The sequence below is a fragment of the Anser brachyrhynchus genome, assembly GCF_964034855.1.
Source record: "Anser brachyrhynchus genome assembly, chromosome: 2".
NCBI lineage: Eukaryota > Metazoa > Chordata > Aves > Anseriformes > Anatidae > Anser > Anser brachyrhynchus.
Genome location: NC_137695.1, coordinates 39,312,589 through 39,335,476, shown reverse-complemented (window position 1 = coordinate 39,335,476; position 22,888 = coordinate 39,312,589). Strand labels below are relative to the sequence as shown.

Below are 22,888 nucleotides of genomic sequence, written 5' to 3'. Positions count from 1 at the left end.
AGCTGACAATATTTTTTCACAGCTACTTCCCATCAGAGAGACTTTCCTTTTTTCTATTATTATTATTATTATTATTATTATTTCTGGATTTGTTTTTCTGTTACCAGTATTTGACCAATTTGTGCACAGTGGGCTTTCTTTGTGTATTATCCCCTACAGGTGCAGTCTTTTCTTTGAGAGGTTTGCCCTCTGTGAGGTGTTCGACAGCAGGTTACGGACCAGGTTTATAGAGAAATAAACAACCAACTAGAATAATAATAATAAAAAAATAAAATAAAAAATAAAATAGCTTAAAGTAAGCTATGGGCAAACTGGAGAGATTTATTGAACATTCTTTCCTTTTTCCTCTTCCTTGCACAGCATCCTCACCTCATCTGAGGACAGGCACTTTTAACATACTTGTAATTTTCCCTTCAGATGTATCTTTATTAGATATTTAATGGGGTTTAGAGAGAAGGAAGAAATTGAAGGAGATAAGAATAGTAGATAATGATGTTCAAATACACCTCATGATCCTTTGGCCAGAGGTGTTTGCATCATTCCCCCAACAACCATTTTTCCTTCTAGGAAACTCTGTCTCACCATCAGATATTGTTTGTTTATGAAACAGTCTCATATTCACTCTGTTCCTCTTACAGATAACTTATATAACCTAAATTATTCACACAATTTTAATTATGTTTTTAGTATTTAAAAGCCTAAGGAAAACTAGCAGGGTTTCCTCCTCCCAGTTAATTTTATCACTGGCCTTCTTTCATCTCCTGCTTCAGGTAACACATTATAGATTTTAGGTGAAAGGTAAATACAAGTAAAATTAAAAAACAGAAAGCAGAAGGACCCAGAAGAAAAAGGGAGAAAAAGGGATGCTTAATATTGATATGCCATCTGAAAAATACAGTAAAAGATATATCTCCACAGTAAAGTCAAATGACCCTATATAAGGTTCCTATACAAAGTATATTGTTTTCCCGTTGCAATATCACAAAGGAATACAACCCTTAGAAATAACAATAAAAATTAAACAAACAAACAAACAAAAAGTTTAGAATCTAAAGAGTAAATCTGGAATATTCAAAGAAAACAGAAAGAAGTGTGGGTTGGAAACTAAACCCTCAATGTAACTTGACAGGTCCAATACCATCTATCCATTGACAAACACCTTGTCGTCTGTGCAAAAATACCACAGCTAAATCTGCTAAACAATATTTCCAAAGGGATTTTTTATCTTGAATACATTTCAGGGCCTATCTGCTTTCACTGTACAGTAAAGAATAATCAGCATGCTTGAGGGAATCTCTGCTAATAAATTGTCTAATTTGCAAAAACAGAATAAACTTTGTTTTCTACTGTGCTACACCATCTGTTTAGCTCTTTCCTATCTAGATCCTTGTTTTCCTAAACATGGAAACACTTTAAAAAATCTAATTGTTTTCCACTTTTTCCATTTTCTTTCCATTTTAACCCTCTTTTCCAGGCTGATCTGAAATTCAGAGCACCAATCTCTTCAGTTAGAAATTGCCCACAGACTGTTTTTTCTTATTGAATGTTTTTGTTACCATTTAGCCATGTAATTTGGACAACTCATTCAGTGGATGTTTAAAAGAGCTAGTGACGGGAAGGAAGGAAGGAAAAAAGGAAGGAAGGAAAAGGTTCCACCCCCCATTGCTCCTCCTCCGTGCTTAAAACTGATCATTTAAAACTATGCCAAAGAAAGACTTATGCCAAAGCTCAAACACATAGTATTTAGAGTTTAAAGGAGAATTATTTTTTCTTATTGAAGTAGATAGAAATTCACTTTTCAGTTTATAAATTTAGAGAAGACTACTTAGGAATCAAATTTTCAAAATCTTGAGAAACACATCTTGAATTTATATGACTTGATACAGATTCCAACATTTTTAGTGCAAATTTCTGTCCTTTACTTGTTTGATAGTTAACTTTAAAGAAATACATACATTCAGTGTACAACCTGCTAACTAAAAATTATGGGATTTAAGCAATTCCTTTTCTCTAAAACCAGCATTAAATAATTGTATATGGTACATATACATATGGTTTACATATGGTACAAAGCCAAGAAACACTGAATGGTTTATACATATATTTTTGTATACTTACACATACGCATGTATATATGTATATGGTGGAAAGAATAACTTACCTATGTCCCAGGTAAGGGGGTTATTCTGTTCCATCTCCCTTTTCCCAATGACATACCAAATGCAAGCCATCCAGTGAGCAAGCAAGGCAAACATGGACATGAGAAGTGTGAGAACAATTGTGCTGTGCTGGGAGTAACGATCCAACTTCTGAAGGAGACGCAAGAGGCGGAGCAACCGCACTGTCTTTAGGAGATGGACAAGAGAAACCTAAGAGAACAAACAGAGAAAACAACTTGTCAGCTCTTGACTTCTATCACCCTATTCTCTTGCTGCAATGAATGGAAACTCCATCCTCTAAAGTTGTATGGAGTTTTACTTTTGTTGTGTACGTACTTATTTTAGTTACTTTAGTACTTCTGATTTAAACCATACAATGAAATCCTGAGATATCTTTCCTTTTGAATTTTTTCAATGTAATGTCTTCCTTTGGATTTAACATAAAAAATTGTTTGCACAGAACTAGATTTTTCCCTGCTCTAGAAAAGAAACTAAATTATCAGACTGGTTGAAGGTTCATTTGACTCCTGTGTGAAACAACAAAATAAGCATCTTCAAACACACAATGATCTTCAGTTTCTGCTAACAGACAAAAAAACAGTAGGCATAGCTCCACTTAAATATACATGACATGAAATCAGCTTAATAATTAAACCTGGAAGAGGCAACAACACAAAGCAGATATTTTGCAGAGTAAGGAAGCAAGAGAGGTGAATGAAGACTCAGATGTTTTGTTCAGATTTAAACTTGTGTTCAGGGGCCTCGGTTCCTTTACTGCACTGTACTAACTCAGAGTCCAAAAGACTCTGTCAGACAGAGTCCATTAAAACTTCCAATACTAGTTTGAAAATTCCTTACCTAAAAGACTATTGCCTTTCAAGTGTATGTTTCAAAAACAAAAAAATATTCTCAGAACTCTAGGTGTATGAGGATTATGGGCTCTGGCCCCAGAGAAGATGCAGAAATACACAAAGCAAGAAGTCCCTGAACCATCCCATCCTATCCAGAGCATCCTCCAACCTATATCCACACCAGAGCTTGTGTACCTCCCAGCTTTTCATGGAATATTCTCGGCTCATGCTTCACCTGCTTTAGCAAACAATATGCAGATTAGAATACAACACATTTTCTATTTTTTCAAAAACTAAATATGCACAATTTTCGTTAATAGCAAGCATTCTTTCCTTCATTAATGAGACATTAGGATTAAGGTTTACTAGATACTTGGCAAATACAGGATACATACATCTACAGACTGAAAAAAAAATAGTGTCAAACTTGACATATCTTTTCATAGCACTCCCAAAGCAATGTAATGAGCTCTCTGAAAAGAAAGTCTCAAAGCATTGTTGGATCAACATCTTTTGTTTATGATAATCCAGAATAACCTGAAGTTAAACCTTTCTGCTTCTATTACCAACACTAATAACCTGAAATCTTCATTTCATAGGTGTGCATTTTCTAACAAGTGGGTGCAAGTTGCCTGATAAGCTTTGTAACATGGAGTATTTTAAATTTATTCATGAAGGCTTAATGAACCATTGATTTTATTCCAACCCCAGAAATTAAGAGATTAGGTGGGAAAACTATAAGGAAAAATAAATAAAAAAGACAAGTATTCTTGTTTCTGCTACAGTTTTGATAGTGCAGAAGTAATTCTCTCCTGACCTTCATGTACTATTCACTGCCCATATATATTTTTTTTTTCACAAGAGCCTTTATATTTTTTCTCATAGACATAGTAGGGAAAACAAAAACAAACAAACAAACAAACAAAAAAACCCAGAAACATGACACTTGTTTAAATGACTTTGAATTTCACAGCTGTGAGGAATAAGATTTGACATGAGAGCACACAAGCTAATACAGGGTCCTCTCTTCTTGCAATTCTTTTGTCTATTACTATAAGTCAGTGAAATTAGTTAAGTCTGTGTCCTTAAGCACAAGAATATTTGCAGTTTGGGGCAGAAGGCCCTAAAATATTTGATGGAATTGCCTTGTTTGTATTAAAATAATTATATTACAAATAAAATACAATTATTCTAAATGAATGTCATGTTCATCATAACAAATGACTCTTTTTCTCTGGCAACACATTTCCCAGTCTTTTTTTTTTTTCCCTGTCTCCATTTTTTATCTCACTCATAAGCTTGTTTGAGCTAAACATGGCTCTATTTGTTGCGCTCTTAACAGAAATGGTCCCTGTTCATGACTGACACTCACAGGTGTTGCAGTAATATATAAATATAAATATAGATGGCATATATGTGCTGTGTTCATCACTATGGAGCCCTTATCTTTATATGATTGTTTATGTTCCTCCACAGCACAAACAAATAGTGACAGATGACGTGAAATTATTCTTTTAATCAGTTTCTCATAAATAAGAAATATCAAAAGTACTGTTACTGTAAGTGCACCCAGTCAGTTATTATCTGTGACTAAATCATTACCATTTTTATTAGGTTACAAAATACTGCTGGGTATATAAATAGAAAATCAGAAATGGATTTTTTTTTTTTTTAAAGTGGATACATTTCATTTTAGGGCCCAAAGACTGCCTCATTCCAAAATAATTTGCTCATAAATTTGAACACAGATGTAATTAATCATACATAATTGCAATGAATTTCCTCATTAGTTATGCCAAACACTCTTCTTCTATTGTGTCTAATCTGTCATTGAAAGACCTCAAATGCCATCAGGCAGCTTTCTGTTCTTTGTCATAAATTTAGAAAGACAAAGTGAGGAATCAGCACTCATACTTGTGTCTGTGTAGATTTTGCTCTGCCCACAGATATAAAGCCAACTAAATTTTCCATTTGGTTAATCATTTTAGACTAGCTGGGTTAACCTTTTTCTGTCAAAGTGACAGAGTCAGAATTTTATCTAAAACCAACAAAAACTCATTCATAGCATTCTGTGATACTGAGAAGTACTGAGAAATAAAGTTGCAACAAAAGTAGTGAAGGAATTCTCTGCTTGGAAGCATTATGTCCTATGACAAAAAGGAAATAATAAGGGAATGTGATACATTTTAAGTTTTAGTGGCAGTGATCTTTAATTCTTTTTGTCTGCTTGGTTAACGGGCTTTCCTCCAAAAGTGACTTTTTTTTTTTCTTTTTTACTGGCTCTATACCACCAATAGTTACTCAGAGATGAGCAAATTAAATCATGATGACTAGTGCTTAACAGCCTGTTTTTTGCTTCGGCAGCATTTCACAGAACATTTCCATGGATGAAGGGATCCCTTACATCAGATGAATACCACGATGAGAGAAGCTAGGGTCTCAGCAGGCACTGAGGTTAGGAAGAAACATGCTTGAGGTCTCAGATTGCTGAATTTTTATCCATCAGTGATAGTGCAGAATCCTTGCAAGGTGTAAAGGCAGTAGGACCAATTCCTAAGGTTTCACCTTTTTCTTTTGAAATATCTCCACAGATGGCAAGAGACTCCACAGCTTTTTCACACGCTCTAACTACACAAATCTCCAACCAGAGGATGATATATATGTGCCATACATACCCATGTATGTATGGCACTATACCTAGCTTGCAGAATTTAGAGCATCCCTAAAGAGTTGGCCTTTGTGCCGGGGCCTGAACAGCAAAGGAGTGAGATGCTCCCTGATGCCCCTTCTCACCGTTCTGTTGAGGCAACATCTGAGAGTCGATGGAGTGAAAATCTGAGAACAGACATGAGGAAATAGCTTATTAACTCAATAAAGTCTAAAAACAGTGGAATGTGATTCACACCTCCCCCCACTCTTGAAACAGTTGATAGTCATTGCAATCTTGAGGATTATATTAACTGTTGCCTTGTCTTACCACTATGGAAAATACAATGTAGTAAGGCACTGTGTTCCCTTTGAGGAATCATACAGATAACAAAAGAATTAAGTCTGTGAGGGTGAATACAGGGTACAGACTTCTACATTCTGGATTTCATCTCGATTGCCAGAGGGAATAAAGGGTTGGCCCTTGACCATTGTGTATTGGTCATTACTATACAGCAGCTAGCTACAGAAATTGGGCCAGAGCAAATGAAAGAAACAGACTGTACCTTGGAAAACTTTTAATGAGACATTTAACTCTTGGGGCATACAGGGAGCTAAGCCTGTCAGTCAATTCTAATTTCTAGATCAACATGGCTATATATTGTTTATTACTTGAGGAGTTAAGTGTTGAGGACTGAATCTATCCTTAATCATCTCATGAAGGATCTACAATTAATCAGTGTTTCTGGATATTCTTAGCCACCATATTAGTGATCTTGTTAGGGAATAAAAAGTTAAAAGAAATAACAAACAGCAGATATGTGCTAATCATATTATAGTAACATTTGTAATATTGTGACTTTTTAAACTGTAAAAATAATTATTAGATAATGCTTTATTTTCAGTAAGTTACTACAGAAAGAATATCAGTTCCTGAACAACAATAAAGAAGAAATAGATCAGACGTGGTTCATCCAATGAAAAAATCATAACAGAAGTTAAACCAACATATTTATGGTGGCTATTCAGTTTTAATGTAAGGGACAAACTGAGATAGTAGTGCATTTAAATAGATTACTCACTGTTTAAACAAATAAATAAACAAAACAACAACAACAACAAAACAAACAACACAGTAATTGAAGAACGTGGATCTATTAACTGCTTGTTTTTAAAAGCTACTAGCATAAGATTGACAGTTCTTAATATAACAAATGGAATGAAAAGGGAGATCACTGAAGGAAATGAAACTAAATGAATAAAAACAAACAGGATACCTTACACAGGAGTTTTACTGACTAGCGTTTTGCTTTCTGATACTTGTCTATCCTATCATCTATGTACATGTCTCTAACTCACATTTAATGAAAATGAGATTGAGTGCATCTGTTCAGTGAAGATCAAAATCCTGAGAATTGGAAAGCAAACAGCTTAAAACCCTAAGTCTCTTAATGTGAAAAATCCACAAAATTGAGAAATCTCTGCCAACACTATCTTTCCAATATTAAACTTTCTAATTCTATTTAATTTTGATTAGTACATTCTTACTCTACTATTGTTAATAGGACTATGAGAAGAAAAACCTTTGTCTTAGCACAAGTTAACCAACGCAAATGTAACCCACCACAACTGACATTAAGTGGAATCAACAGACATTGGACCCACACATTTTTCAAAGTGGCTTAAGCATTTTGTAATTAAATACATAACAAAGCTGAATTGAAACCAAAGCTAATGATCACCCTAATATATATTAGAACACAAATAAATTAGCATGATACTTAAAATTTATCATGCTGTAATTTTTGCATTAGAATGCCTGTCAGTAAAGAGAAAGAAGATTCCTATAGGAGTGAAGAATGTATTCTACCGGCCATAACAATGATTACCACCATAACCACTTATGAAACTTGAAAAATTCAATCATTGAACACAGCATAAGAAAGCAAAGGCCACAGAGAATTATATTTGAGTACAGTAAGCAATAATGAACTAAGTGCAACTATATACAAATTAAGGATAATGGATCAGATATTTACATATATGGCTTTCATGTTAATGTATGACCACATTGACACCCAACCTCATAACACCTTTAATTAACATGTAAGATTACATTCTATTTCTTCCTTTAGCATTCAAAGTAAAAATACTCAATGCAGCTGCAAAAGATAACAATGTATTTTACTTCGTTCAGTTTTAGTTTCCAGATTTGAAAAAGCAAACAAAAAATTAATCAAACAAACAAAACAAAAACAAAACATCAAAACCATCTTCTGAAAAAAAAAAAAAACACTATTAAAATAGACTATGGTTAGTACTTACCACAGTAACATTGAAAGCATAAAGAAGATCAAAAGGAAGTGCAGCAATTAAATCAATGATAAACCAGGTAGTCACGTAGTGGATACAAATAGATCTTGCTTCAAATATAACTTGGCCAGACTTGCTGACATATGTTGTTCGGAAATTTAAAATAATATCTGCTTGACAAAAAAGGAACAGAATCAGAGACAGTGATTTCTTTGTTCCGGGACAGCAATCCCCACCACAACATTGATTGTATTATTTTATGCATAGCAAAGACCAGAATCTAAAACAGAAACCCATAAAATATGCTGGTAAGAGATCCATATACATAGAGTTAAATCAATTGATGCACAAAATCGTTCTTTGCAAGAGTAAAAAGAATATTCAAAACATTTAAAACTTGCTGATTTCAAAGGGAGCTTGAATTAAAATAAATACAGTCTTCTTTAAACAGTACCATATACAGTACTTTCCAACTGTAGCTTTTTTTATGAAAAATGAAGATATGATTGTTGTACATAAAACCTATTGATAACCGTTTTAAGATTTAAAAAACTAACAAAAACACAAAAAAAAACAAACAAGAAAACAACAAAACCACAAGACATTAATTACTTAAATTAAAATGCAAATTTGAAACTTTCCTTCAGTGATAACTGTCCAGCATAGATGATAAATAATGTCATTCTCAAGGGTAACCACTTGTTTCTTAATAGAAAAGTGCTGAACCCATTTGGAAAAAAAAAAGAAAAAGGCTTTTGGGTTATGATGGTGATCACAAAAGTGATATGAATTGCTTCATGGCTTGTGCACTGTACATGTTCCTATCTAATGTTCCAGGATGAGTGCCTCTCAATACGAGATATAGTTTTGACATGTCTTGCCAAAGCACATTAACACTCAAAGAAAAGCTTAGCTCTTGACAACAGTCTCAATTATTTTCATGTCTTACAAGATGAAGACTATAATCTGTCCTCAAGCTATGGACCCAGTTTCTACCAACATTTGTGAGCACTACTTATATAACTTTTACAATGGCAGAAAGAAGTGCAGTGAACCATAAAAGTTGGTGTTTTACAGCAAGATCACTAGCTCACTGCCTTGCAAATTCTAACACCTCATGTTGAAGACCATCTCATTAAAAAAAAAAAAAAAAAAAAAAAAAGATCCCAAGTGTCAGGAAGATGTTCAGAACGTAATTGTCTTTTTTTTTTCTTTTTTCTTTTTTTTTTTTTCTCTCACAATAATAATTAAAACAAACAAACAAACAACTTCAAGGTGATGGTCTTGGCAGCCCAAAAGCCAGTGGTCTTTCTTTGAGGCAGCTTTTTGGATATTAGTTTGGTGTGTAATGGACTTGTCAGCTGTGTAATTTGTAATCTGTGTAGCATATTATAAAGTGTTACAAGGAGGAAACTGCATTCATTATACCATTTGCAGCAATGGCAGCATTGATTTCTTTCTGTCTGTTAGATGATGCACAAGATATGCCTGCAGCTGCTTCTTCTACATGCTGCTCTTGCACAGAGGTGGCAGCTGTTGCTGAAGGCTGGTTCCTCACTATGCACAGCAAGGACTGTGCATGTGTTTGGGAAGTGTTTGTTGCCCCAAAAACAGGTTTCTTACAGCCTCTGGGGAAGGGGAGGTAAAAGTGCCAAATGGAAAAACCTACAAACCAAACCCAGCCTCTTGCCCGCCAGTGAAGGTGAAGGAATAGGAAGATGATATATGCCTTGTAAATGGAAATAAACACAGAATGTAAGTATTTAATTGGTTCAGTCTATTTAAGAAATTTGTTTTATCTTTGGATATAGATATTTCCTTTCCTCACAAATCCAGCACAGGTAAACCTGCTCCAATTCAGCGAATTCTTGAAAAAAAGAAAGCTGTGAAGTCCTAAACTATAAGTATACCTCAACATTAATCTCTGCATAATTAAAAAATGTAACAAACACTGCACATCATGTTAGAACTAAGAAATGGGGAGTAGTAGGACTGTTGTTTCATCTACTCTTGGATTTCTGGGCAGTTTATGATGCCTGAAAATATTTCTTCCTGTTATACATACATGAAAATGAATACTGAGTTTCTGATATAATTTTATCCTGCAATTTTCATTTGGTGAAAATACAACTAACAGCAAGCGTGAATGAACAGACTTTGCTCAGACAGTGAAATGCAAAAATGAGCATTAAAAGCTTTTTTTCCTATGATTTATTTAAAAATCAAACAAAGAAAACAAAACAAAAAAAAAACCAAAACAAAACACGTGTTTATGTAGAACACACACACACTGAAAATGAAATAATTAAATATTACGCAGCTCAGTTTAAATGAGCCAGATTTTTTCAAATCAATTGTGTTGTGTTGTTCTTCTTATTCTTAGGTATTTTTCTTACTTCTTGAAATTTCCATTCATCAGGGACATTGTTTTTCATTTCTTACCATGTTTTCTCTTTTTATTTTTATTGTAGTTTTTGTTTTCTGTGCCATTACTTCTGAAGTTGGCTTTGGAAATGACAAAAACATTGTTGCAAGTATAATGAGGACAGCTAGTTTAAAGGAAAGCAAGAGAAGTAGTACCTGAATGGGTTCATTTTAACTGAGTAAATTAACTAAACATAAAACAATCTCAATTGAAAATGCTGCCTCATTGAGGGAACATGAACTGCTACTAGTATATATTAATGCATTTTTTTCATTTCAAGAATTTTATTTCAGAACATTTTCATGCTTAAAGAACATTAAAAGTGAAATACCTTTTCATACCTTATGAACACAGTTACTAGAACAGAGAAGCCATACAGCCCATGCAGAAAATACTGCTGAAGTCCTATAACAGAGTTTACACTCTTCTTCTTCAAAATAGTTTGAAACTGAAATGCATCCACCCACAAACTTCACAAGTTTCTTACACTTTGTTTTAAAAATAGTGGAATTGCTGACATTGAAATGAATTACTAACTCTTATACATGTTTGAACAGATGCAATCACTCAGTATCTATGACTGTGTATCCATCTTAAGAACAGCAGTATCATTTTTTTTTCCTTTAGCTTACTTATATAGATGCTTTACTCCAAGTTTGCTGTGATGTGCTGCTAGGACATTGTGATGATGGAAGCTATGAAGAACTGGGGCCAAGGGCCTCTATATTTCTGGGGCAAAAGGTGTGAATTCATCTAAAGCACTGCCAAATATTGGTATAACGTTATTAAAGTGTCAGTTTTATCATCTCTTTTAATTCTGCTCAGATTTGCCTTGAGATATCCATTTTGTGCATTTATATTGTTAGATAATGTTGTGAAACACAAAAAGATCTGATGAAATTTGTAGCTGCTATAAAACATCATGCTTAATTATGTATATGTGATTTTTTCCTCTTAACTGAAAAAAACACCACCCTCACTCTTAAAAACAAAAAACAAACTACTGAGTTTTAGTTTGATCACCCTAGAAATTTTCTTTATTTTTTTTTTTTCAAAACAGAATCAGAGAAGCACTATAAAATATCTGTTGGATTTTCATTTTCAATATGTAGTGAGACAAACGCACACTTAATTTCATTGTCAAATACATATATATATATATTTATATACATATTGCTCATGCATGAAGACAGGACGCTTCTGACACATATTTTGCCATTTTACAATAAAAAAAAGTTAAGAGTTCCAGTTCTAAAACAATATGTTGTTTTGTGTGTTGTTTTTATGCTCTTTAATGTTGATGGCAAAAGTTATTTTTCAGATATATTTCATCCTGTCTTCAGTTTTCATGTGTTTGCTTCTATTTTGGCAGTGAAATACAGGCACAAACAATGTAGGTATTCTTGTTTTCTAGGACAATTTATGACTACAAATAGGGAGGCAGTTACTGAAAAATATATGTTCATATTGTGTAGGACAATAAACACACCACCATCGGCACCTTTAGATGCAGATATATACCAGCTATAAAAGCATTCTTAACTATACGATTCTTAAAAGCCTCTAAAAGAATAATTACTTAACATGAGATTAGAAATGTTATATGAATTTGGGATAAATTAACGTTACAATCTATTTAAATGGGGTAAAAAAAAAAAAGCTATTTTTGATTAAAAATCAGTAACCATCTGGACCTGGAAAATATGATCTTATCATACATGTACACTTTGAAAAGATGACAGTCTATGATGTGAACTTGGAAGTGTAAAAGAATTTTTTTAAGGCTTCAAGTGTTTTATCAATATATATTATTTGAACAATTTTTAGGCATGAATTAACAATCAGATTGTTAAGGAAAATCATTAAGCCCTGCTAGTTTAAAAAACAAAAAAGAAACATATGACAACCAACGAATCAATAGACCAAACAAAAAAGCCTCCACAAAGCTGTAAGATACAAAGTAAAACAGAAAAATGCAACTGAAATTCAGGAAACATCAGCGGTTAACAAAATTACAAGTCTGAAACTGAGTCACCAGTATTAATTTTCAATACAACCTCATAAAATTGGAGAAATGTTAAGGAAATGGAAACTTGCCAGGATAATTTTAATAATTCAGGGGGAAAAACAAAAAGCAACCCTAAAAGTGATAATCCAGAAGTCAATAGGTTTGCTAATTGCAAAAAAATTGAGGGAGCAGATCCTTCTTGCATATGTTAAACGTATAGCAATAATAATACACATAAAAGTATAACTGATGCCATAAGTTAATGAATGACATGAAATCATCACTGTCTCTTACTAAGAAAAATGTCTTCTTGACAAATTATCCAGCTAGTTGTTTTCTGCAGCACACTTATACGCACTGAGGTTATAACTCAATTTATTTCATCCTGTATAATTGTAATTTGAAGATTTGCATTATCCAGAATATTAAACACATAAAACAAAAGCCAAACCTGGTTTGCTGCTCAGTTTTAAAATGATGTTACTATGGGTTTGTTTATAAACAAAACAGTTTCTAGACGATTTATCTTGGATGATTAAGTTTTCAATGTTATGATAGTTTTTAATAGAAAAGATGGATGACTGTGTACCAAGACAAATCCAAACATAAAATCAGCCAAATATCACTATGTCATAGGCAAAATACATTTAAAATCCAAGACAGAAAAGGTATCTATAGAAAAAGAGAGAAAGACAATTACAGAAACTATCTGGACTTCACTTTACTTCATGTTATAAACTCAATTGTTGGTTTACTCTGCTCCAAAATACAGACAGAAGAACTGACCTTTGCACGTTTTTACACATTGATAGACAAATTAGTCAAAATAGAATATACTGGATACACTATTACATCAGTTAAATTCATGTATTCATTTTGGAAATTAAACATGGCCAAGTAAATGATGTGATGAACTTGGATCAGTTGGATTCAAGTTAAATGCCCTAACAATGTAAAACAAACACGGCATCATACTAAATATATTGTTACATTCATGTATGAAATGCTTATGTACTCATGTAACTTAGGCACATGAGATGGATGTATACATGTATGCAGATGTGCTAGGGAGAAGAAAGGCATGTCTGATTTTCATTATTAGCTTTTGCAGCATTGAGTTACTTTTTCTTTCCATAAGAAAATGGAAGATCTCTTTCTCTTCATAACTTTTTTGGGAAAAAAGAGGTATTTGGACTTTCTCTACATGTTCTTTATGTAGCCTACACTAAGACTGCACAAAGTAAGTTCATATCTTCGAGCATGTTACCAATACATGCAAGAAGCCACCACGCACTTTTTTCCCCATTACTGCATTACTGAGGGTAAAGAGAAGAGACAGGCAGAGACTTAGCACAGAGACAGGATCACACTAGATCATTCCTTTAAGGTATCAGAAAAAAGATTTCTTTATCATGTGTTTTGATCCATTGCCCAGTTCCACTGCCAGAGCTGGGTCTGGAAGATAATTACTTCCCATATTTCACTGACAGAAATATTTTATGCTGTCTTCCTTAATTTGAGGCTAGACTGTTTGCTAAGATCACCTGACATACACTAACTAGTTAACCTATACACTGTTTGTAACAGGTCAAACTATATTTCTGACAGTTTGATCTCTCCCATTCCTCACTTCTACTTATTAGAGGTGAGTCTCCTAAAATAATAAAATGTTCAGTGAAGTTTTTATTGTTTTGGAACTCTGTTGGCACTTTAAAATTTTCAAGACATAGTGCAGAGTCTTAACACAGTGACTTAGACACATACATAAGACTATCTAGTTCCATGGACCAAGATCTTTCAGTCTATAATTAAGTTTTAAGAAACAGTGTTTGGATTCAACAAAATCCTCATACTAAACAGAAAATATAAATAAAATCAGAGAGAGAAAAAATTTATCCTGGCCTTGCACTCATAAAGCTAGAAAAATGTTTTGAAACCACCTGTTGTATTAAAATGTGAAATTAGCATGGTTTCATATGGTTCATAATACACAAGAGGATTCACTCAACTCCACAGGTGCTCAGTAGAGTTAGTTGCATATTATTCACGTTCACAAATCAGCATAGTAGCACCAACAATGTGCATGACTACTTCATGCAGATTTGCTTGATATAGGTAAGAAACAAAGATAAAGATGTTTGTTTCATGAGTTAAAGTATTCCTCAACAGAAAAAAAAAAAAAAAAAAAGCCCAATGCAGGTTACTGTTTTGGAAAACACAACAGACAGAAATACTGCACTTTGTCCAACTGGTGTCATGAAACCCATAAAAGTGGTAAAACTTCTCCTTCTTGTTTGTCTCAAAAACCTCCAGTGTGTAGTTATCAAGGTTAAAGAAAAGGATTTGCTTACTTATTGCACATTAGTATTTTTGAGGCAACTAAAGCTTTAAAAGAGAAGGAGATAAATGCTTGCTTTAAACTCCCCTAAGCCATCCAGTACACCAAAGGCTTATCAAGTCACATATGGAATTCACTGTTCAAGACTGAAGAGATTAGAGGGTTTTCTGCACAGCACCCCTTTCTGCCTTCTTTTCAAAGCAATTTAGCACAACAATCACAGATAATTTTTATGTATAAAAAAATCAAATAGAAAATGGTAAGCGCTTCTTTCAACATCCAACTCATTAGATAAAAATACAGAAGAAGGTAGGTGAGTGTGATCTTTCATTTCTTGTCAGTTTTCTGAGCTGCACTTAGGTGTAAACAGCTTCTTTGTCTGGGCAACATTATTTACAGCTTAACTATTACCAAGAAAGCTGAAGGGTGAGGGGAAGTGCTCCTAAGCCAAAAAAAAAGGATATATAAAAGCACAACAAAATCTTTAACACAAATTTAGAAAGGAGTATTTATTCTGGAAGGTGTTATTATTTTTAGGAATTATATGTTCTGCAGCCTTTTGGGGATTGCTGTTTAAAGAGTGGAAGGTGAAAATTTTTTACTTTTTTAAATAAATGTTTTCTCATCATTAAAACTTTGATCAACGAGAATGGTAGGCAAATTGAGACAACAAGTAATAAATATCAACAAATTGTAAAATAATCTATTCTGAGAATACTCATGGAATATTTTATATGTTATAACTTTATTGTGAAGCTTACTGTGCACTAGCTTCCACCTACAGATGCCATTAACCTATCAAAGCACAGCGTGAAATTCAAAACAAGCATCAATAATGTAAAGCCTCAGAGATTCCAGGTGACTTCACATCATCAAAATAGTTCTCTTCAGCGCTGGAAGTTCTGAAGTGGTGTTCCAAAGGCCCTAAGATGAGGTGGGCTTTAAGCTTTTTTTTTTTTTTTCTGAAGGAGGAAGGACACAAATCTTACAGAAGATTACAGCAGTAAACCAGGCAAGAGGGACATTTAATCTCTGAGTTGGTTGTTAAAGCATACATGAAGTGACTGTAATATCTTTTGGACAGTAAGTGTCTCAAAACTTTTCTATATGAGGTATGTTTTAATATATTATCATTAAATATGCTGTAACAGCCAAATTCAGCCTGTACATGCTTCATACTTAAGGTTGTATTTGACGTGTTAGTTTCAGACTGGAACAACTACTATAATCCCTTTTCCATTTCATCAGTTCTCAGGATTCTGAGAGCAATGAATAAATCATATAATAAGTATTATTACTGTATAAAAAAATATACTTCTGAAGCAAAGTAACCTCACCAAATTTTTCCATTTAAGTTGGAAAAAGCATCATTTTAAATGACGTTGGATGCAACATAGATCATGCCATGTGCTAAGGAAAACAGAACAAGGGACATAAATAATGTCACTGACATGGGTAATACCATTAAAAAGTTACCCAAAATTAAAGCAGAAATGACATCAAATAATATCATAATTGGTTGACTCACTGTGTTACAACTTCTGAATACATGAAACATCTGTATATTAAAATATTTGATGTAAGGAGGGAAGAAAGGATGAAGCCTCTCTATTCTTTTCTTCATCAGGAAAACGGATGGGTTCTTATTTCAAGTTATATAATTCAATTTCAGTTACAAGAAAGCTAGAGTTCTCACAAATGAAATCTCAAGATAGACTTTAGACTGTCCTTTTGACTTTAAGAATGTCCTTTAAGTCATGTTTAAACTAAATGATGCCTTTTTCTTCCACATATTTTTGCTTTGTTTTAGAATAGATACATGTGCTTTGTTAAACAAACACCTACACTCTTTAAGTCAATCCTGACCTGTGTTGCAGACTTTGGCTTCTGCACCAATTGCTGTTGTGTGGATGAGCTGGTGAGCTTAACACAAACAAAGTGCTTCAGTCCATAAAGCAGCAAGTCACTGTACTGCTATCAAACACAAATGTGAACTTGGCCTGGCAGCACTCCACAGGGACAACACAAGACTGCCAATTTAAATGGGTTTTGAACAATCAGTCGTATCACCCCACTGCCTCATCTCTGAATATATAAATAGAGATTTTTCAGTTATTTCAGCTCTAATTTCCACCCTCAAGTTATGCAGAACCACTTCATATTAAGAAAAATTTAACGGCAAAACAATGGCCAATAACCCAAAGAAAGACTGCTCTGCTTAGGCTCCTTAGCCAAATCTCTTGCCTCCCCATCTCGTCAGTCTCCTTTCACGTGCCTGCTGCTTTCTCATATATCCTCTACCACTGCTCCGTTCTTGCGTCCAACAACAAAAGTTCTTCCCCTCACACCCACGGAACACAAGTGCCAGTTTATTCAGCTCCTTTCCTCTTTTCCAGCCCTGCTCCTGCTTTGTTCTAGCCTGCAGACTGCTCACCTTCCTCGACCAACCCCACACAAGGTAAACCGGAAATCCTGTTAGCCACTAAATCTGTAAGATGCATACAGAGAAGATAACCAGTGGTTGACAAATCTCACAAAACCTTTTGTATAGTTTTGGTATGATCAACCCCAAACATAAACCTTGACCTTGATTTATCTTCTGGTTGGATCCCTAACTAGCTCAGTCTGGATGGATTCTCATAGCCTACTATTTCCACTACAGGCAAGATGTGCCCAAACATACTTCCTTCCCCTCTCCTCCTCCCCCCCACCCTCACCCCATGTACCAACATTCAAAAATGTTAATTCACATGCAGCTACCATTCCTATTTATATTTTCTTCCAATTAAATTCTCACACTGTATCTACAGCAGTAAATGAAAGATGAAACAGCAGAAAGATGAAACAGCATTATTGTACTGTCTTCCAAATTTGCAGTCATCATGACTACATGCTTTTGTAATACTTTCATTCAAAATTTCTAAAGCCAATACAGTGATCTAACTGAAAAGCTTTAACTTATATCTTTCCTTATTTGAAGGCTTTAATGGCCTTTACTCTCCTGTTAGTGACCATATTTTTGTAAAGAATTTCATTCTGCAGTCATGAAAGTCCATGCTCATGCAGCAATGCTCAGTTCCTATGAAATGACAATGTATTTCATATTTGGGCATACATTTGCTGGGAACTTGAAGCAAGTCATTAAGGTGGCAGAACCATTTGGTGACTGTTCTTGAATTAAAGATTTACCATCCTGTCCCTTTCCAGATTTCTTTTGCAATCACATTCACACATTCCTACTTAGTCATTGGTGTAAAAATACTAGTTTAAACTGGTACAGAATCACACAGAATCACACACAGAATCACACGGAATGGTACTCAACAAAACGAAAAAAGACTACACGAAAACAGAGGTTCTACTTAATGCATAATGCAGGTTGCAATCCTAAATGATATAAAAAGGTGAAAACTATAAAATAATATTCACAGAACTATTTTATTAATCCTTAAGATGTTTTCCAGAATAATTCCTCTTTTCCAACTTCAGAAGTGAAATTCTAAAATATGTTTTGTATAATCTCAATTTCTAATCCCTAAAAAATCTAAAATGATCTAATCTTAAAAATACAATAAAATAAAATAAAATATAGATAATCCAATAGTAAAACTTTATTTTCAGGCCAGATGAATCTCTTCACCCATAAACAGGATTATTTTACCTGAACCAGCTGATTTTCCTGTGCCCACATTACTTGTTTTCTCTTTAAGCTTTATATTTTAAAATAAATCCTGCTGGGATTAGACATATGATCAAGTTACAGCAGAATAACAATTTAGGATTAGTCAGCTGATTCAATAACTGCCTGTGGCACACTTTTTGATTGCAGCAAATTCTAGGCAATATAACTCATTTTACCTCTCTTTTACTGTGAAATAACTGAAATTGAAAAATTCTGCACTTTAGGGCAAGTAGGATACATATAAACAGTAACCAGGGAACTGGGTGATGCATGAATTCTCATTAGACTACAGTAATTCAATCCTGTGCTTGAGACCTAGATAATTTAGGCATATTAACCCCATTGATTTTCAGAGTAGACAGTTTCCTACACCTCCTCTCTCTCCTAGATGTTACAAATGGCTCTTTCCTTATTTCTTTTATTTTTTTCTCATATTCCTTTATGTGATTTTATATTGATTGTTTTTAGCTAGCTATACATTCCCCAAAGCCCAAGATCTTTGATCTATCTGATTATTTGACCCGATGTTATTTAAGTATATATGGTATCAGAATCTGGCCAGAGAGTTTTCAGGGAAGGTTCCAGGAAATATTAGTGCTATATTGATTAAGAACAATTTATTTGTTCCTGTATAAACTCTACTTTTTTTCTTTTCTACTGCTTTTGTAAAACTAAATATTCCTAGTTAATTTGCTAGTTTCAATTTATTCAAATGAAAGAGTAATCTTTCATCTTATAATGTTCCTTCAAACATTTATTACCACAATTAGTTTGACAATTTTCTTTTAGGTGCTAAGAGGTTAATCTGAGGGAGATAATATTTTTTATGTAGGAGAGGAAAATAATGTTTATTTTACACCTGACGCTTAGAAATCCAGGCTACTATGAAGTCAAGTAAAATTTATGAGAAAAAAAAATACAGGGATTAAATAGTAAGCATAGATACCTCTACAAATACCTGAGGGGACAATGTAAAGAAGATGGGGCCAAACTCTTCTGGGTGGTGGCCAGTGATAAAACAAGGGGTAATGGGTATAAATTGAACAACAGGAGGTTTCATCACTATATGAGGAAGAACTACTTTACGTTTTGGGTGACAGAGCATTGGAACAGGCTGCTCAGAGAGGTTGTGAAGTTATTCTTTGGAGCTATTCAAAACCTGTCTGGATGCGATCCTGTGTAACATGCTCTAGGTGACCCTGCTTGAGCAGGGTTGGATTAGATGATCCTTGGAGGTCCCTTCCAATCCAACCTCAACTATTCTGTGATTCTACGATTCTGTGATGCGCTCCCAAAAATAATGTCTTTAAAACAACCCACTGTAGCTGCTGAATTATTATTATTATTATTAATAATTATTATATTTAATTTATTTATTTTTTAAGGAAGTTATAGCAAGAGCGGAACATATACTAACTAAAAATCAACATAAAATACAGAAATCTTTACATGAAAATCTAGACATTTTGGGGAAAGAGAAATAAATCATTGGTACACACGATTGAACTTCAGTTCCACTATATTAGTGCTATCCGATCAAGAGAGAGACTGTTAATAATTTTGCAGAAAAAACAGATATATTCAACAAATACTTATTTTCTAATTTATCTAATTTTAGAATGGAGCAGCAAAATATGCTTTTATCATATCAGATGCTAAATTACCATCCAATGTATCCTACCTAAGAGTCAGAGGGTAGAAACATTTTAAAACAGCAATCCTAAAGGTTTAGCAAAATGTCAATTCTGCAGATTAATGAAAAAGAAAACTACAAATAATTAAAAATAAAAAAGAAAAAAAAAAGAGAAAAGAAAGCCATGTCATAGATAAGTTGTGGATTCTCTTTCCTCCGAGGTCTTTGAACAAGAGCAGATGGTATCAGGAAAACATGACTTAGCCAAAAAACATAATGTATTGGAGTTAATACCTGGATGAAATTAATACCTTATATTCAAGATTGAACAAGATGGTCATATTTTTCTTTCTTAGGAGAATCTTTATGAACTGAAAGGTCATATAAAACTATACAAAACTGAAATCTCAGCTGTATTGTGATGACATATGTTACAATGCTAAGGAAGAAGCCACCCTAATTTTTACACTGCTAGAAATTAAAGAAATTAAGTATCCCAAGATACAAACAGTAGGTTTCAATGGATTTTTAATCTGAAGAGTAATATCAAAAGTCAACATCATACCACATTGAGGAGCATAATCATTAAATAAAATTACATAAAAAGGTTAGATTTAGTCCTTAAGCAACAGTACATTTAAAATGGCAAAATATCGCTAACGATTATACCTCTTCCTCCTACTTCTCTTTGCATGCAGCCCCCAGTAAAGTTTTCTCCTGGTAATTAGCACTCCAGACTATTTAGGAAGCAGGTCAGTCAAGTTTGTGTGGGCATTCACAGAGGATGAAAACTTTATCAGGCACATGTTACACCTCTACTCAAAGATCTTTTTTAGAGGTTTCATGGATTTAGTTGGACAGCTATTGTTAAGATGAATATTGGAGCATAGTTTAGAGCTACAAATTCTCAAAATGCTCATCACAGGGAAATCACATTCATGTACTATAATTGACTTCTGAAAAAAAAAAAAGCTTCTGCTAATGTGGAATTGATACAATTAACAGGTTTTGCTGTATTAAACTCATCACTGAATATAGTAAGCTGTTTTACTAGTCAAATTTCTCCTACAAAAGGAGTTTATTCACTATGGGACACCAAAATGCTGATCACTGTACAGCACACGAGGAGTGACATATTCCCTGCTCTGAGGCAGTATTCTGACATATGTTTTCAACCTTGCTCCAATACAGTCTGACAAACTGACAAAATGTTTACTAATTTTAATGGATCAAGATCTGTTCTCTGGCAAGAACTGGTTCCCAAAACCCAAACCATCTGTATCTTACACACTGATCTGCTCTTCCTCACTACTTGTTCTTGCAACAGAAGGCAATGGGATACTGAGGTCATGACCAAGTGGAAATACTGTTTTACTTAGGTAAATTATCCATTAACACAAAAATCTGAAAGCATTAGTGCTTTGAATGGATACTGTGGAAACAAAAGCCATTCCCTCCAGGAGTACAATGTATAGACAGTGTATATACCAATATATACCAATGCTTTGCCATGGTATGTTCAATCCAACACCACAGTTACAGGCTGCTGTACTCGTTACTGGAGGCATGCTGTAGGCATACAGAATGGTAGGCACACAAAAATTAAAATGGGGGTTTTAATGGCAATGTTTTACCATACTAAGAGACCATGAGCTCAAATCCCAATATCATGAAACAGATAGGAAGACCACAGACTTAAATAATAAAAGGAGTCATACTCCTTTATCTCCTTCCTTGATTTTTAGTCCTTTGAGTTTACCTTTTTAAGTTGGTCTCCTTAACTATGAGGATGTTTAACAGAGATTATGTAATCTCACTTTTACAGTAGCTGATATTGGAACTTGGACTTGGAAAGACTTTTATGTATTTATTTATTTATTTATTATAAACAAACTATACTCTGCCTTTAAAAACAGACTCAATCCATGAACACACTGAGTAACTGAAATATACTATACTGACTTTTTTTTTCTTTTTTTTTCTTTTTTTTTCTTTTTTTTTTTTTTCCCAAGGAAGATACAGAATTTGGAGACTTGAAATAAAAACAAAGAATTAAAAATATATCTGAAATATGTCCTGCTAGCTCTGCTTTTAAAAAAGCTTGTATTTGTGATTGCTGAAGTGCAAAAGTTTCTACATGGGCAATTTTCTTAATAGGACTTAAAGAAATATGGTAGAAAGAAGCAACTTCAAGGAATAAAAGAACATCAGTCATATGACTTAACTTTTCACTAAATTCAATGTGTGTGAAGCAACTATATTTAGTTGTGAGGCACTTCAGAAAAACAGTTGCTGTGGTTTAACCCTGGTAGGCAGCTAAGCATCACACAAACACCCATTCTCTTCCCCCACTTCCCATGGGATAGGGAAGAGAATCAAATGGTCAAAAATTGAAAACTTGTGGGCTGAGATAAAGACAGTTTAATAACTTAAAAGGAGGGTGAAGGAGAGGGGAGGGAAGGCAAAGAATAACAAAACCAAGGAAAAAAACAGTGATTCAAAACACAATTGCTTATTACCAGATGACTGATAATTGGGTAGATGCTGAGCAACGGCAACCATGCCCCCTCCCCCCCAATTTTTCTTGCTGAGCATGATGACGTGGGGTACAGAATAACCCTTTGATCAGTTTGGGTCAGCTGTCCTAGCTGTGTCCCTTCCCAGCTTCCTGTGCACCCCCAGCATCCTCACTAGCATGACAGCATAAGAAGCTGAAAAGTTCTTGACTCATTGTAAGCACTGCTCATCAGTAACTAAATCATTGATGTGTTATCTAAGTTTTCATCACAAATCCAAAACATAGCACCATACAAAATACTATGAATAAAAATAA

The 22,888-nt window shown here is 34.0% G+C and overlaps 1 protein-coding gene across 1 annotated transcript in view; it reads right to left on the bottom strand.

Annotated features, from left to right (window-relative positions):
• KCNH8 (potassium voltage-gated channel subfamily H member 8) overlaps positions 1-22,888 on the bottom strand; it is a 192,345-nt gene that overhangs the window by 69,352 nt on the left and 100,105 nt on the right. The window contains exons 6-7 of the mRNA XM_080582696.1: positions 7,982-8,139; positions 2,162-2,369 (exon numbers count right to left, since the gene is read on the bottom strand). Coding sequence (XP_080438822.1) covers positions 2,162-2,369; positions 7,982-8,139 — 366 coding nt within the window. The remainder of the gene's footprint in view (positions 1-2,161; positions 2,370-7,981; positions 8,140-22,888) is intronic.